General features: G+C 53.3%; 1 protein-coding gene across 1 annotated transcript in view; it reads right to left on the reverse strand.

Annotated features, from left to right (window-relative positions):
- The window catches only part of CUX2 (cut like homeobox 2), a 169,826-nt gene that overhangs the window by 52,587 nt on the left and 103,464 nt on the right, over nt 1-13,775 (reverse strand). The window contains exon 3 of the mRNA XM_090063720.1: nt 10,721-10,768. Coding sequence (XP_089919846.1) covers nt 10,721-10,768 — 48 coding nt within the window. The remainder of the gene's footprint in view (nt 1-10,720; nt 10,769-13,775) is intronic.

The raw sequence follows: 13,775 nt of genomic DNA on the forward strand, positions 1-13,775 counted from the left end.
ACATTTTCACAAGGCCAAAAAGCAATTCATGTCAAAAAGATCAATAACATAAAAATAAAGCATGAGAATTCTAGTTAAAGGGAATGTCATATAAATATGTTGTTCACGTTCATGATTCTGAGATTAAAAAAAAATGAATCAATAGAGTTCTTTAGATGATGTTATTTCTAATGAGAAATATACCAAGACCACTGCAAATAACTGCTTAACTGAGGAAAAAAATGCATTAATAATTTACTTTATAAAGCATATGATACCGAATGAAGGAAAATAGCTGCTGGTTCTTAATTTTGTTGTAATACTTCCTGACAAGCTCAATGAAGCTTTGGCAAAGTTCCTGATAGGAGAGTCAGAGGATGTTAATCTCATTAGAATTCCTTTCGGAGGAGTTCCCCCCTGACATGCCAACGCCAGGCTGGCCTGGTCACCGCGCGGGATCTGCGAACAGCAGCCAGGTTAGCCGACACGCGGTCCCGCACGCGTGGCTAGAAAGAGCAAAATCCTGGCTCTACCGTGCCTCCTTTTAGCACATGCAACACACATCCTGGTTTTTAACAGCCAATTCCTCAAAACCTGCGTGCACTATGTGCGAGAAATATGGTAAGAGCAGTTTGTGCTGCTTACTGGGCAAAAGCGAGAGTTAAATCTGCAAGCGACTCCCAGGGAGAAGAATGAGGAGCAGAATCCGCTCCACGGCTGCTGCTCCTCGATGACCGCAAGGAAAGATCTTTTTCTTTCCACGCTCTTTCAAAAACCGGGTAGGGGTTTTACACTGGAGCATGAACTACACAACCGAGGATGGTATTTGGGCCAGGCAGCCAGTGCAACAGGAACCGCAAAGGGGCAAACCCCAGTGAGGCACCGGCCCTGGGGGACGCGCCAAACCGGGAGGATGGACAGCAGCCTGTGCGGGGCACAAACAGCCCATCGCCACAGGCTGCTCACAGGGCTTGTGCTCACCTGTACAGTGCAGAGCTGTTACTATCCCCAGCCCCGAGGCTACGGCTCGGATCCCAAAAGGGACCTGGCCAAGTAGTGCCCTAACAACGGCCGCCCGGCGCCGGTGAGGAGCTGCCCCCAAGGGCGCGTTCAGGACTCTCTGGAAGCCCGTGGCAGCGTCAGCAATGCAACCCGGGGCTCCGGGGCTCCAGGCCGACACCGCAGCCAGCCACGCTCCCTCTCACGCTACCCGCGGCACTCGGCAGCTCAGACTTCACGGGCCCAAATATCTGATTTCGAGCAGGGCAGCTGTTGAACAAGCCCCCGCAAGTGTGATCTGCTCCTCTGGCCTTTGGTGGCAGAGCCCATGCCCATGCCGACGTGCCAGCAGTTGATGCATTTCATTTCCCAAGCCCGGTCGTACACCGCAGGAAGATCCTGCCTTAGATCAATGCCTCCTTTGATCTAATGGATTACGCGTCTCCACGAGAGGTTATTGTGCCACCTTCCCAAGGTCTCACGCACGTACTGCAGGGTTTTAAATGAAACAAGGGCTTTGGGAACAAGGGGCTCTTACAGCAGGTGGGCCTGGGTCTCACTGCCCACTTCAGCAAGCCGACGTCTCTGTGGGCACTCTGGATGCGTCTACGGTGCAACCGGGTCCCAGGCAGGCCCAGGCTGAGCTGCAGGGGCCGTGGCCATATTCTTCCAGGAGCCGAGCTAGCTCGTTTCGAGTCCGTTGTGGAGCGGACAAAGCTGGGAAGAGCTAGCGAAGATGCTGCCTTGCAGGCCCACCAGCCACGTCCAACTTGCCCCACACTGTTCTGTAGCTTGAAAGTCTCCGCCGGTCACACGCGTCGTTTGCATCATTCGCTAGGCTTCCTGACCCTTGTTCGAGGCACACTGGCCCAATCAGCTCTGGAGACATTTCGAATTCTGCTATTCACCCCGTCTCCTCCCAGGGTCACCTCTAGTTGCAGTGGCCACATTTTCATGTGTGGCTGTCAGCATGTCACCCAGTGGCTGCATTGTAGAGAGGAAACTTTTCTGGGATTTTAGTCTAGTGGGAGCTGCAGCGTGGCCACGCAGGCGTGGCAGGAGCATTCACACTGCAGCCCCGGTCAGATTCCTTGAATCTACAGATCCCACTACCCCTCTCCCCTCAATCAGACCTATATGCAAAGCTACACCTGGGCTGTGGTGACACTGCTGTGCCCGTGAGAATAGGTGACATTTTGAGGGGGGCCCAAACCCCAAGCTGAGCCCAGCCCTGGGAGTGCTGGGGGTGCTGGCACGCCCAGGAGCAACCCCAGTTACTCAAGCAAGTACCACGAGTCAAGTGATAACATCCCTGCAAAAGCCAACCCCTTGGGCAGAAAGTCTCTAGATCCAGAAACTTCTCGCTCTGTGCCTACAAATTGCTCCCAGTGAATCGGGAGCTGTGTAAATACTGTAATGAGCTAAAATTAGTATGAAAAGCCATTCAACGTTACTCAACAGCTTTAATGGCTGTGACCCTTACCGGGCATCGCCTCAACAGGGGACGTCAGCTGGAAAGCAACACGCTCCCCGGTAACGTCCACACTTTTTACAGCGCTCGTAAATTATAATGAGGCTGCTCCAAAGGTCAGCGAATCCAGACAGCAGCACAACAACAGGCACACGGGTCCCGATCCTGCAGCCAGAGCCTTCACGGAGACCATGGGCCTGCCTGGCGCCAAGGCTGGGGGCTAAGGTGGCTGAAGACTGGTTATTTCAAAGCCCTTCGACCTGGATCCCTTAAGCAGCAATCCAGGCTGCACTCCTGGAGCAGCCGGATGCCGCACGATAACGCAGAGCGGTTCACAACGACCCTGCGAGGTAGGGAAGGGCTGCTGCACCTGCCTTATGGCGGGAGGGACCTCGGGCACAGAGACGCTGCGGATGTGCCCCAAATCACTCAGGAAGCTGGCGGCCAGTCCTGAGCCCCACGCCAGCACCCTCCCCGCAGAGATGCCTTCCCATCGGCGCCTGGTTCGACAGTAACCAACAGCCTCTATTTATGGCAGAGGAAGAGAGGGGATATTTCAAGATCGTCCTGCCGCTCTCGCTCATGTAAATATTTTTTTTTACTGACAGCCCAGTTTTGATTTTTTAAATTTATATTTTTGAGTGCATTTACTGCCAGTTGGCAGCTGTAAACCAGCCTGTATTGATGTATCATTGGGAATGAAAGGCTCCAGAGCGAGGCGTGCGAGGCTGTAAGGAGCAGATTGATTTTACATGGTCAGCGTGGGAAAGGGTCACTGCAGAGGGTTGATTCCTTTCTCACTCTCTAAAATGCTTTAGCCTTTGCGGGCTGGGCGGGGGAGCGGGGAGACAGGCTCCGACCGGCGAAATGGGGAAGAGGGATAAGGGCCGGTGGCAGGATGGATGGAGCATCGGTAAAAGCTGCCATGGAGAGAGCACGTGGGTGGGGGGGTTTTGCTGGAGGCCAATTGCTCATTAGAACAGCTGGTGGGAAACGATCCACGAGGACAAACCGGCTCCTCTCCACAGCCGGAAGCCGGCGTCTTCTCCGCTCGCCGCCCACAAGCCCCTGCACACAGCGGTGCCTACCTCTGGCCCCGGGAGCTCTGGAGGGCTCGCCTGACTCCGCCGTGAACCGGCAGCGAGGGGGTCCCCGTGGGCGGGTGGGAGAGGAGCAGCGATCCCCGAGCGCAGGAGCATAGCAGTAATGGGAACATGCCACCGAGTTGGGCTCTGCAGCGAACTGGGCAAAGCACGGGGGTGTTGAGGGCTGGGGCTGCGTCTATCACAGCCTTTGCAGCAAGAAGGGTTCGTCTGACGGGATGCAGATGCACCCCGCGGCCCTCCGGCTCTCCGAATCCCAGCCGGAGCCCCAGCAGCGATCAGGACAGAGGGAGGCGCAGCCCAGCCGGCCCCGGCACCGGGAGCGCGATGCAAGACGAAAAGGGCTCGGTACCGACTGGAACGCCGGATCCATCCGTCCTTCCTCTCCAGCGGCAGAGGGCTCCCAAACTTTAGGTACGATGGGATCATCTTTGACTAGCTTTGAAGAAGGGTGACAGTGTCCTGCTAGGAGAGGGAGCACCTGATTTCCATTCTCTGTTTCGCTCCTGACTTTGGGTCTTCTTTCCTTGCCTCCTCTCTGAACTGGACAGCCCCAGCCTTGCGGGTCTCTGGTTGTGGAGAAAGCTCCCCAGGCCATCTGCCCTCCTCACCCCTCTTCCAGCTCAGCTGGATCCTTCCCGAGGCACCTTGAGAGACAGGGAGCATCTGGGTTTCCAGTGTCCATTTCTGACTTCAAAAGGCAGGGCACTGCTGGAAAAGCCCAGGGCTAGAGAAGGGTTTTCATGTACAAGCAAATTACTTTTCCATAAGTGACTCGAATCCCACTTGTGCTAACATAGAAAAATTGCTTTGCTTTAAAGACAGCATTAAGAGCCAAGAGATAAAAAGGCACAGCCACAGGAATTTGGAGCCCAGGCCTCGCGCCCAAATTCAAACCGGCCTTTCATTTGGTCCATTAATAATAGTGACAACTGGGGATCAGGCTCTAATCTGCGACAGGCACTTCGCACGCAGCCTGGGGAGGAAAGCCGGCTGCCCTGCATCGCTGAGTCTCGTCCCCTGCCGTTGCAAGGACCCACGCAAAACTGCCCCTTCGCCCACGGAGCAAGCTCCATCTGAAAACTAGCCGGGTTGTCGGCCCCACTCCTCTGGCTGTCCCAGAGCCTCCCTCCTCGGAGGGCTAGAAACCTCTCTGTTTCCAGCCTAAATTTAATCCTGGGTAATTTACACCCGTTTACTGTGGTGCCAACATTGTCCATTAACTTAAATAGCTCTTCTGCCTCCCCGGCGTCCTCCCACCCCAGTATAACGGCTGCCACGTTCCCCCCGGCTTCGTTCCACCGAGCTGAACGAGACACGCTCTTCCAGACTGCTCTGGGCAGACAGGCCTGCGACACCCCCACAAACTCTTCCCAACAATCGCTCCAGATTGAATTCATCCTACACAAACGTCGGAGACCAGAGATGTGCACAGGATTTCAGACAAGATCTCCACAGTGGCTGGAAGGGGTCTTCATCTCTCCAGAAACAGCTTCCCTGATACCACCTCCTATGACCGTGCATCACACAGGCATCCCACGATGAGGAATATCCTCAAGCATGGCTCTTCCTTTGGCGTTTCCACCTGGCGAGCTCCTGATGGACAGTCTGTGATAGGCTTTCTTCTCACGAGCCCCCAAGCACGAGCTTGCGCTCAGTACCGCTGCACTTCATCTCATTTCCACTCCTCCGGTCCTGTAGGTCGGCTGCTTCTTCTCGTAAGATATTCCAGGTCTCCTCCGTGTTGACAGTGCCTCCCAGTTGTTGGTCAGCATCAAATTCATTCTGGTGCTCTCACTTCTCGTGCCAAGGTCATTCATGTGATTATCAACCGAGGCTGATCTCAAGACCAATCCTTGAGGAGCTCCAGCTGTAACCTCCCTCCAGCTTTACATTTCCCCTTTCAACTCATTGCCACGTCCCCTACAGCGACTTCTTATCCACTTGAAACTTCTTGCACTAAGCCCCATTTTCTCCAGCTTAACTAATGATTTCCCAGGTGGCACTGTATTAAACGCTTTCCCGAAGTCCAGGGAGATTAGATCTCCTGCATTCTCTTTGTCTAGAAAATCAGTTATCTCCTCGAAGAAAGATATCAGGTTAGCCTGGCACAATCAACCTTTGGGAAACCTCTGGTGCATTTTATCCCATTTTCTATTTACCTGCATGTCCTTAATTATCCTTTCCTGCAAAGTTTGTTCTAAAGCTACGCACGCTATCGAGGTCACACTGACAGGTCTGTGGCTCTTCCAGATCGCTTCTTCCCTTCCTTGCAATACTAGTGGTCTCAGATCAGGCCTCTAGTGCAGGTGTTCAAATCGGACAGCAGCCTCTACGGGTTTAATAGCCACAGCTGTCACCCTCCAAAAACACAGGAATCAAGTGTGATCCTATGAGATGTGAGGCCAGTGGTATGCACTGACCACCGGGCAATGCCTTCCCGGTCACTCTCGCAGGAGCCTTCCCAGACTCTGGAGGCCGTGAGCCGCAGGACCTGGCATCCTGCGGAAAAATGCCCCAGCAGAAGTGACCGAGGGGTGCAGACTGCTGGTGTTAGCTACTGGAGAGGCCTCGTTTGTGCACCGCAGTCGTTGGGAATGGGGGAACGGCACCGTGGAAGGAGATAATGCCGCTGTGAGACGCAGCACCCTCCATGTGCCCTGAGAGGGTGGAGCAGCCCTCCTGCATAGCAGCATGCAGGGGGGAAGGCCTCGGTCAGCCTGCCAGACATGCTCCTTTGCACCAGCTTCCTCCCCCAGTGCAGAGCAGCTGTCACCCGTCCCACTGGCACGTAGTCACCTACTGCCCTCACTCCAGACAGACTAACTGGTGCTCGTGGAGACGTGGGTGCGAGACCTGATCAGCCACGTGCACGCTCCGTGTCTGACTGGCATGTAGCTTGCCCTCCAGGAGACCTGTCTGACACGGGTTCATTGTTGGACACATTTTTATCGCCGTTCAATACCCCGAAGCAACACAGCCTATGCAGAGGGTCCCCAGAGGCAAAATGAACCAGGACCTAAAGCCACAGGTGAAAGGTGGCTGGCATTCGTCGTCTGAAGCCCTCAGACTTGCTTCTTTGCAAGAAGACCCCTGGGTCCCCGCTCCGTGGAGCAGAGGTCCATGTTGCTCCGTGCGCACTGAAACATTCACGTGAGGAGGCTCCAGAAGTTGCTGTTGCAAGCTCGCTCCCCCTCCGACTCCTCTCTGGCTGTCGTTTGGTCCGAGCAGGATGCCCATCTCACCCCTCATCTGGACCCTACCTGGCGTCCCCCTCAAAGGCCAAGGGAGGTCACTTGCAAGCTTAGTGAGAAGGGAGGGCTGAATATATGCCGCTGCTTTTCACCTGCACAATAAGGAAGCAATGGCTTTCACGGGCTTGGCTGTATCCAAATGACAGACTCCCTCTTCCTCAGGCTTCCCCACTGCTTTCACTGGGGTGTCACGGGTGTGTCAAAAGGAGGACTGGGTCCTTTCTATTTCCCATCCAAACAATAGTTGCTGTGCTTGCACAGTCATTTAGAAGCATTACTTTTACAGCATCCGGAGGGGGCCCTTGGACCCCAAAACACAAGAGCCACTGGATGTCAAACAGGGAACCATTCAGCAGGAGAGAGCGCCTACTATATCTGCACGTGGTGCTGGTGTGACTGTGACCGCAACACCCTTCGTGCTGGCATGCCCACTTCAAAAAGGGTACTGAAAAACCGAAAAGGGTTGAGAGACAAAGAATAAAGACGTGCAATGCGTGCTCTGTAGTGAGAGTCTGCCGGGCCTCCAACAAGGACACGGGGCGATGTGCTCACTGCCCACAAGTACCTACCCACAGGAACCTGATCTCGTGGGACTCCTCCATCAAGCGGATGAAGACCTAACACAATCCCGTGGCTGGAAGCTAAAACTAGGCATGTGCAGATTTGAAACAAGGCACAGATTTTGAACGCTGAGGGTGACCCATGGCTGCAACAACTTACCAAGGGTTGGGATGAATTCCCCATCGCTGGAAGTTTTTAATCAAGATGGCAGGTTTTGCTACAAGTCCTGCTGAATTTGAACTTGAGGTGGGAATGAATACAGGGGAGTCTTTGGGTCTGTGGTAGGAAGCCTTTCCCTTGAGCAATCCCAGCAGGCCCGTGTGAACTTAAAAGCTATAAACCAATGAAAGACAGGTTGTGACGGGGGTGCTGGGGAAAAGCATGCGACACACGCTTGCTCTCACCCTTGCCTGCGCACTCCCAGTGGAAACCTGGGATTCATTCTTATATTCTTGCTAAACCATCCTTTTATTTTAAACAAGATCTCAGATCGAGCCAATGTTCCTGGGAGAAAGCAAAGCTTGCAGTTCCCCACCACGCGGACACTTGAGTGTGCAAAAGCACTGGAAAGTTTCACCTCCAATTTAGCATAACAAAACTTTTAATTTAGATGTTTTCATCTATCTATCGGAGTAAAAAAAATAAGTTTAAAATAATGACTGTAATAAATGAAGGTAATTAATTGTAGTTTGTTCCTTTACTGTCTAGTCAGCTTAATTTTACCTTTTCATCTAATAATGAGAAAATAATTTTTGTGCTCTGAGGGTTAATGATATGTAACTGCAAGAGCTGCTAATTGCATGTTGCAAACTATTCATCAAAATCCCCATCTGCGCTACTTGATTATGTTTGCTAAATTATTGCTTTGAATTATCTTTCATAAAGCAACTTTTGTAATTAGCAGGGCTTTTGGTTTGCTCTTTTCTCTGTGCGCAAGGATATTCAAACTTTGTCCATTTCAAGCTGTTGCCATTAAGCTACCGTCACGGGCAGCTTTGTGTTATTCCGTGCCAGAGAAATAAACTGGCCTTTATCTAATCAGAATGAAAAACAAAAGCTGTTTTTATTCTCAGTGGGTACAATTTATTCCTTTCTTCATCACCCCACAGCCCCCCTCCCCACGAAGCAAAAGAAATTACATAGAAAGGATACAGGAGCCTAAATGTATACCAGCTACTTATGGCAACCGCAAAAACACAGGTTAGTATTTCAAAATGATTTTTTCCCCTTTCCATTTAGAAGAAAGAATAGAAGGGAACGTCTTGGCATTCATCACAAGGTTTTTATGGGCTACTTTCCGTGACTCAGATGAAGTAGCACTGTATTCTCCCTGGTAAATATTCATGCTTAGTGCAGGCTAAAGCCATTTAAAAAAAAAACCAAAAAACTAATGCAGCACCAGACATTCGAGCCGTGAGCGGCTGGACGGAGCTGGGGCATGATTAGAACAGCTGCACCGTGGGGGGACTCTTCCTCCTCCTCCCTAGGGGAAGGGCTAACTTTTAACGTGCTGAAGCAAGCAGGAACAGCAGGGATGGAAATGGGCTGTTGGGTTCCTGCTGACATAGGTCTAGCGGTCAGGACCGGACTGGGTCCCTACTGATGCCGGTTGGCCCCCAAGTCGAGAGATGTCTTGACAAGAGGGCAGCTTTGTTACACCAGGCTACTCTAGCTTTCACGAACAACCCCTCCTAATCCACTAGATTGCCGGCTGGCAGGAAATAAAGGCCGCTCCAGCAAAGCCAACGGCTGGAAGCACAGCAGTGCGACTCCAGCGCAGCTCTGAGGAAGTCCAAGGCGCTGTGCAGACTGACACCAGGTGACGGTGCCTGCTTCCAAATAAGAAGACTCCTTCCCACTTGCCCCCTTCCTTTTCACATAGTCCTGCCCTAGGGGAACGGAGGAGGAGACTGGCATGGTTGCTTGGACTTGGCCACAAATCCCAGTGACCTGAGAGGAAGTGCTGATGGACCGGGTCCTGTGTTTGCAAAGAGAAGGGTCGATGGAGCGCTGGGCTGGATGCACAGCAAGACAGCGTCGCCCACGCAGATCCTCTCGCTCTCTTCGCATCCTGTTTGCACAGGGGTGAGCCAGGGCCCAAGGCTGTAAACCAGCTCCCCTCCCAGCCACGTGCCCAAAGTTGAGTTAAAGCCTGCCGCTCCTCAGATGATGCCCGTGCTGGCTGACTCCATGGTAAAGCTACCACTGACTTCAGCAGGAGCAGGATCAAGGTGCCCAAAACCACTGCCCTCCTTTCCGCAAGCAACGCAACCCTTCATGCAGCTTTAGGTATGGGATGTCTCCCATTGCTACAGACCCCTGTGCTCAAGGGCTGGAAATTTAAACTCCTTCCCTGTCAGGGCTAATATTTAAAAATCCCCTGGGGGCAAAAATCAACAGCTTTCCTGGAGTCACACGAGTTACTGAGAGAGAGCACCCACATAAGACACAGAGCCCGAGGGACTGGATCCTGAGCGTGCTTACACAGGTGTAAACCCAGAGCCACTCCTAGACTCCCCAAAGCACACAGCTCATATTCTCATAGCGGATCTAATGACAGCTATTGGAAAAAATGCAGTATTTAAAAGACTGAAAATGTATTCCTATTGTTATCACTCTCTTTTATGTGTTTATGCATAGTGCATTGGAATGAATCAATACTGGATTGCCCTATAAATAAATGAGCATATCAGTAAACTGAGTAATAAAATGAAGTGATGAAAAATATGGAAATCAGCCACATTTGTGTAAATCCAGTTATTGTTTACTTTAATATTTTCTTATGCAGTTACGTGGTTCCAAAGAGACAGATTTAAAATAATGTAATGCTCAGCAGATGACAGATTCTAATGTGTTGCTGCTGGTGAGTTCTGAGTGCCTACATCTCTCTAGGGGTTTCAATCTAAGCACATTAGAGGAACACAGAAAGCAGCCCCCAGAAGAGCGATCATTTAAGGAAAAAATGCCGGGAAGCGTGATATTTCTCCTACACCGACCCGTCCCGGCGGAGGCATTTACATCCCTTGGCATCAGGCTGGCACCTAGACTGGGAGAATTCCTTAGGACACATGAAAATACCCACAACGCCTACTGAGATAATCAGATGGGGAACACAATACAAACCAGGTACGATGCGACTCGTGGGGTCCAAACAGATAAGCTAAATACCCGTGTCAGGTTCAAAGGAAGCACGTGCTTGTGATTTCCATCAGCGAGAGCTGGAAAGGGGAGCGTGCTGTGCAGGCAGTGAGCGCTCGGCCTGGGGTCTGGCTTTATTAATCGCCACTGCCTGGTTCGTTCTAAGCGCAGACACCGCCACGACAGAGAACCCCTCGTGAGTGCCGGCTTCTTACCTCGGCTTGGAAGCTTTTTAAGACAGGAGCCACCATCTCTCTGATTTCCTGCAAGAGAGATCAGAGAGTTCACCCGATGCAGATATCACACGAGCTCCCCAGTGGTACTTGTGCACACACACGCACTCAGGCACACACGCACGCACAGCCAAGCGCACACCGAGCTACGGACATGGGCAACCACCTGGCTGCTCGCTGAAGCTTTACAGCCGGTGCTCTGGTTAGACCTGATCTTCTCAAGGATATCTTCCCCTGGGGAAGGGCAAGAAGGTTTTTCATCTCCCCTGCTGAGTCTCTGGAGACCTGCAAGACTGGGATGCCGCACTCTCCCACTTTCCCCGTGCAGGAGGCAGTCTTTAACACCTTCCTCCCCCGGCCTGTCCACCTACTGGGAACCGACTGTTCTTTGCAATTTTTGCTTCCAACCTTCTTTCAACATGCCGTGCCTCAGAGCTGCCTGAGAGGATCTGCTAAATCCTGAGGCCAAGGGCTGCTCTGGGAACACGCACGCAACCCCTCCTGCAGTCAGTGGAGTGGGCGTTATGTTCGGGAAGAGGGCGATGATCTGCAGGCATTGTGCTGCCCTCCGCACTCACTTCCCTTCGGCTCGCTTGCGTTTACAAGGGGCCATCCCTGTCCTAGCTCTCCGACTCCCCAGTTCTTGGGGACAGGGCGCAGCACCAAGCAGGCTTTTTCAGCCCATAACCTGCAGCGGAGTCCACCTAACGGAGCTGCACAGGTCTCAATTTCAGCATGACGCCCTGTCAATCTGCCTACAGTACAGGGCACAGGGTTTGGGCCATGCAAGCAAGACGCAGGAGCGCTGAGGGAGAGGGCGCCTGCAGGACTCTGAAAGCGGTGCTGAGTAGGGGGTAGGCTCTGTGCCCCCCTTCTGGCCCCCGCGCGGGCTCCTCTGGCTCACTTCACGCTGGGCGGCGTGAAGTGCTCCCCAGCGACACGCGCTGTGCTGGCATCTCTCGCCAGCTCCGCAGTAACTCCAGCTGTATCCAGTTTGAAATGCTGGATAAGTCACTCGCTATTTTTCCAAGTACAGCTAGCCCAGGGCAGATGGTTCAGTCCTGCCAAGTGCACAGGCTTCTCCAGAGACTGGGGTTCAAATCCTGCCCTGCGTCCCGAACGGGAGCACACATGGTGACCTCTGCTGAGCCCCTCCCCAGCTAGCCAGCACTCGCAGCAGGGGTGACAGGCTCTCCCTCGGGGGAGGCCGGGGTGCGACTAACAGGGGCACGAAGCCCAGGGCAAGTGGAGACGGAGACCTAGAAACTTGGAGGGCTATGGGACTAACTCCAGCCACGAATCAGCCAGTGAGGGGAAAGTGGCCTGTGGCATCATCCTGCTGCCCAGGCTCAGAGCCCTTTCCAGCCTTTGCCCAAGTGGTCCCTTTGATGGACCGGTGCCGAGCCTGTCCTGCTCTCGCTCATCTAAAGCCAGGAAAACTCTACAGAGCAAGCCCCTGCTCACAGGGATGCAAGTGCAGAGCAGAGCACAGGCACCACGTCCAGCACGGGGAAACGGAGCCACCCCCCGTGCCAGCTCTTACCCTGGGGAGCGATGGGCACGCTCACGCGGATCAGAGCAGAAGGGCACTGACACTCGAGCTTGCACAAGAGGTGTCTGCAGGAGGCACGGTTCTTAGACAAAGCCTCGAGGGGCGGATCCAGCTTTCGCAGGAGCCGGCAGAAAGCTTCCCACTGACTTCATGGGGCTGCGGATCAGGCCCAGGACTCCTCTCCCTTATTGGTACCCAATTCACCCCAGTTTTTACGCACATTCCTGCCCCCATCCCCACCAGGCTGCTGGGGTTTGGCTGAAAGCAAGGCTGTAGGACTTAATGAAGCAGAGAGCAAATTTGTAGACAAATTGGAGGGAGTCCGGCAGAGGAGAACAAAAATGGTCAGGGGGCTGGGCAAAGGACTTTGAAGAGGCTGAGGGAACTGGGCTTTATCTAGTCTGGAGAAGACTGAGGGGGGATTTGATAGCAGGGTGGTCCCAGAGAGGATGGAGCTGGCCTGTTCTCAGTGGGGGCAGATGACAGGACAAGGAGCAATGGGCTCAAGCTGCAGCAAGGGAAGCTGAGGTTAGATATGAGAAAAAAACTCTCACGAGGAGGGTGGTGAAGCACTGGAACCGGTTACCCAGCAGTGGTGGCATCTCCATCCTTGGAGGGTTTTAAAACCCGGCTGGACAAAGCCTTGGCTGGGATGCTGTAGTTGGGGCTGGTGCTGCTTGGAGCAGGGGGTTGGACTCCTGAGGTCCCTTCCAGCCCGCATTGTCTGTGATCCTATGACTTCCTAATGGCATTCACAGGAGGGAAACTTCCAAAATGATGCTCCCCGCTACACAGGCCACCTTCCTTTTTTAGCTTGTCTTTAAATGTGAGACAGTGCCAAGCCAACCCTGGGGAGGGCACTGTGCTACTGGCCTCATTACCCACATGAGAACCCCTGGGGCAGTGAATGATCTCCTGGTGCTTTCTCCCCACTAGCAGTGTCTCGAGCAAACCGGGGCTTGGGCCCTTGCATCGTGATTGCACACATTCCCTTTGTGCTGGCGGTGGGATCACAGTCTCCAAGTCCCATCCTGACCTGCTCTGTGCTGGGGTGTTGCTGTGACACAGCTCTCAGTGCCACCATATTCCCTGCCTTCAACTGCTGAAGAATGGATCATGGACGCTAAATGCTCTGGGTTGAAAGACGCTACAGTGAGAGACAGCAGTGGTGATTATAGCTCTCGTGCAAAGCGCAGGCTCAGGAAGTGCGAGTGCCGGGGTGGAGATGGGGCTGTACAAAAGGGTGGGGGGTAAGAGAGGACGTGTTATAGGGATCAGGAACGCTTGCAGCCAGCAAGGAGACCTATGGCCAGCGGTGCCAGGAACATGGGTTTCTGGGGGCAGCTTCGCGGTTGCCAAAGTCACCCCCACAAATACCATTACAGTGCAGGGGGCTTGGGCACTTTGCTGCCAATGCTTCTGATTGAACCTACTGGAGGAAAAAGTGGCTCCCTGCAGAGGGGGCTGCAAGGGACTTTCCTCTCT

This window comes from Crocodylus siamensis, chromosome 9, assembly GCF_052110815.1.
Source record: "Crocodylus siamensis isolate JL-2025a chromosome 9, ASM5211081v1, whole genome shotgun sequence".
In the NCBI taxonomy this organism is placed as follows: Eukaryota; Metazoa; Chordata; order Crocodylia; family Crocodylidae; genus Crocodylus; species Crocodylus siamensis.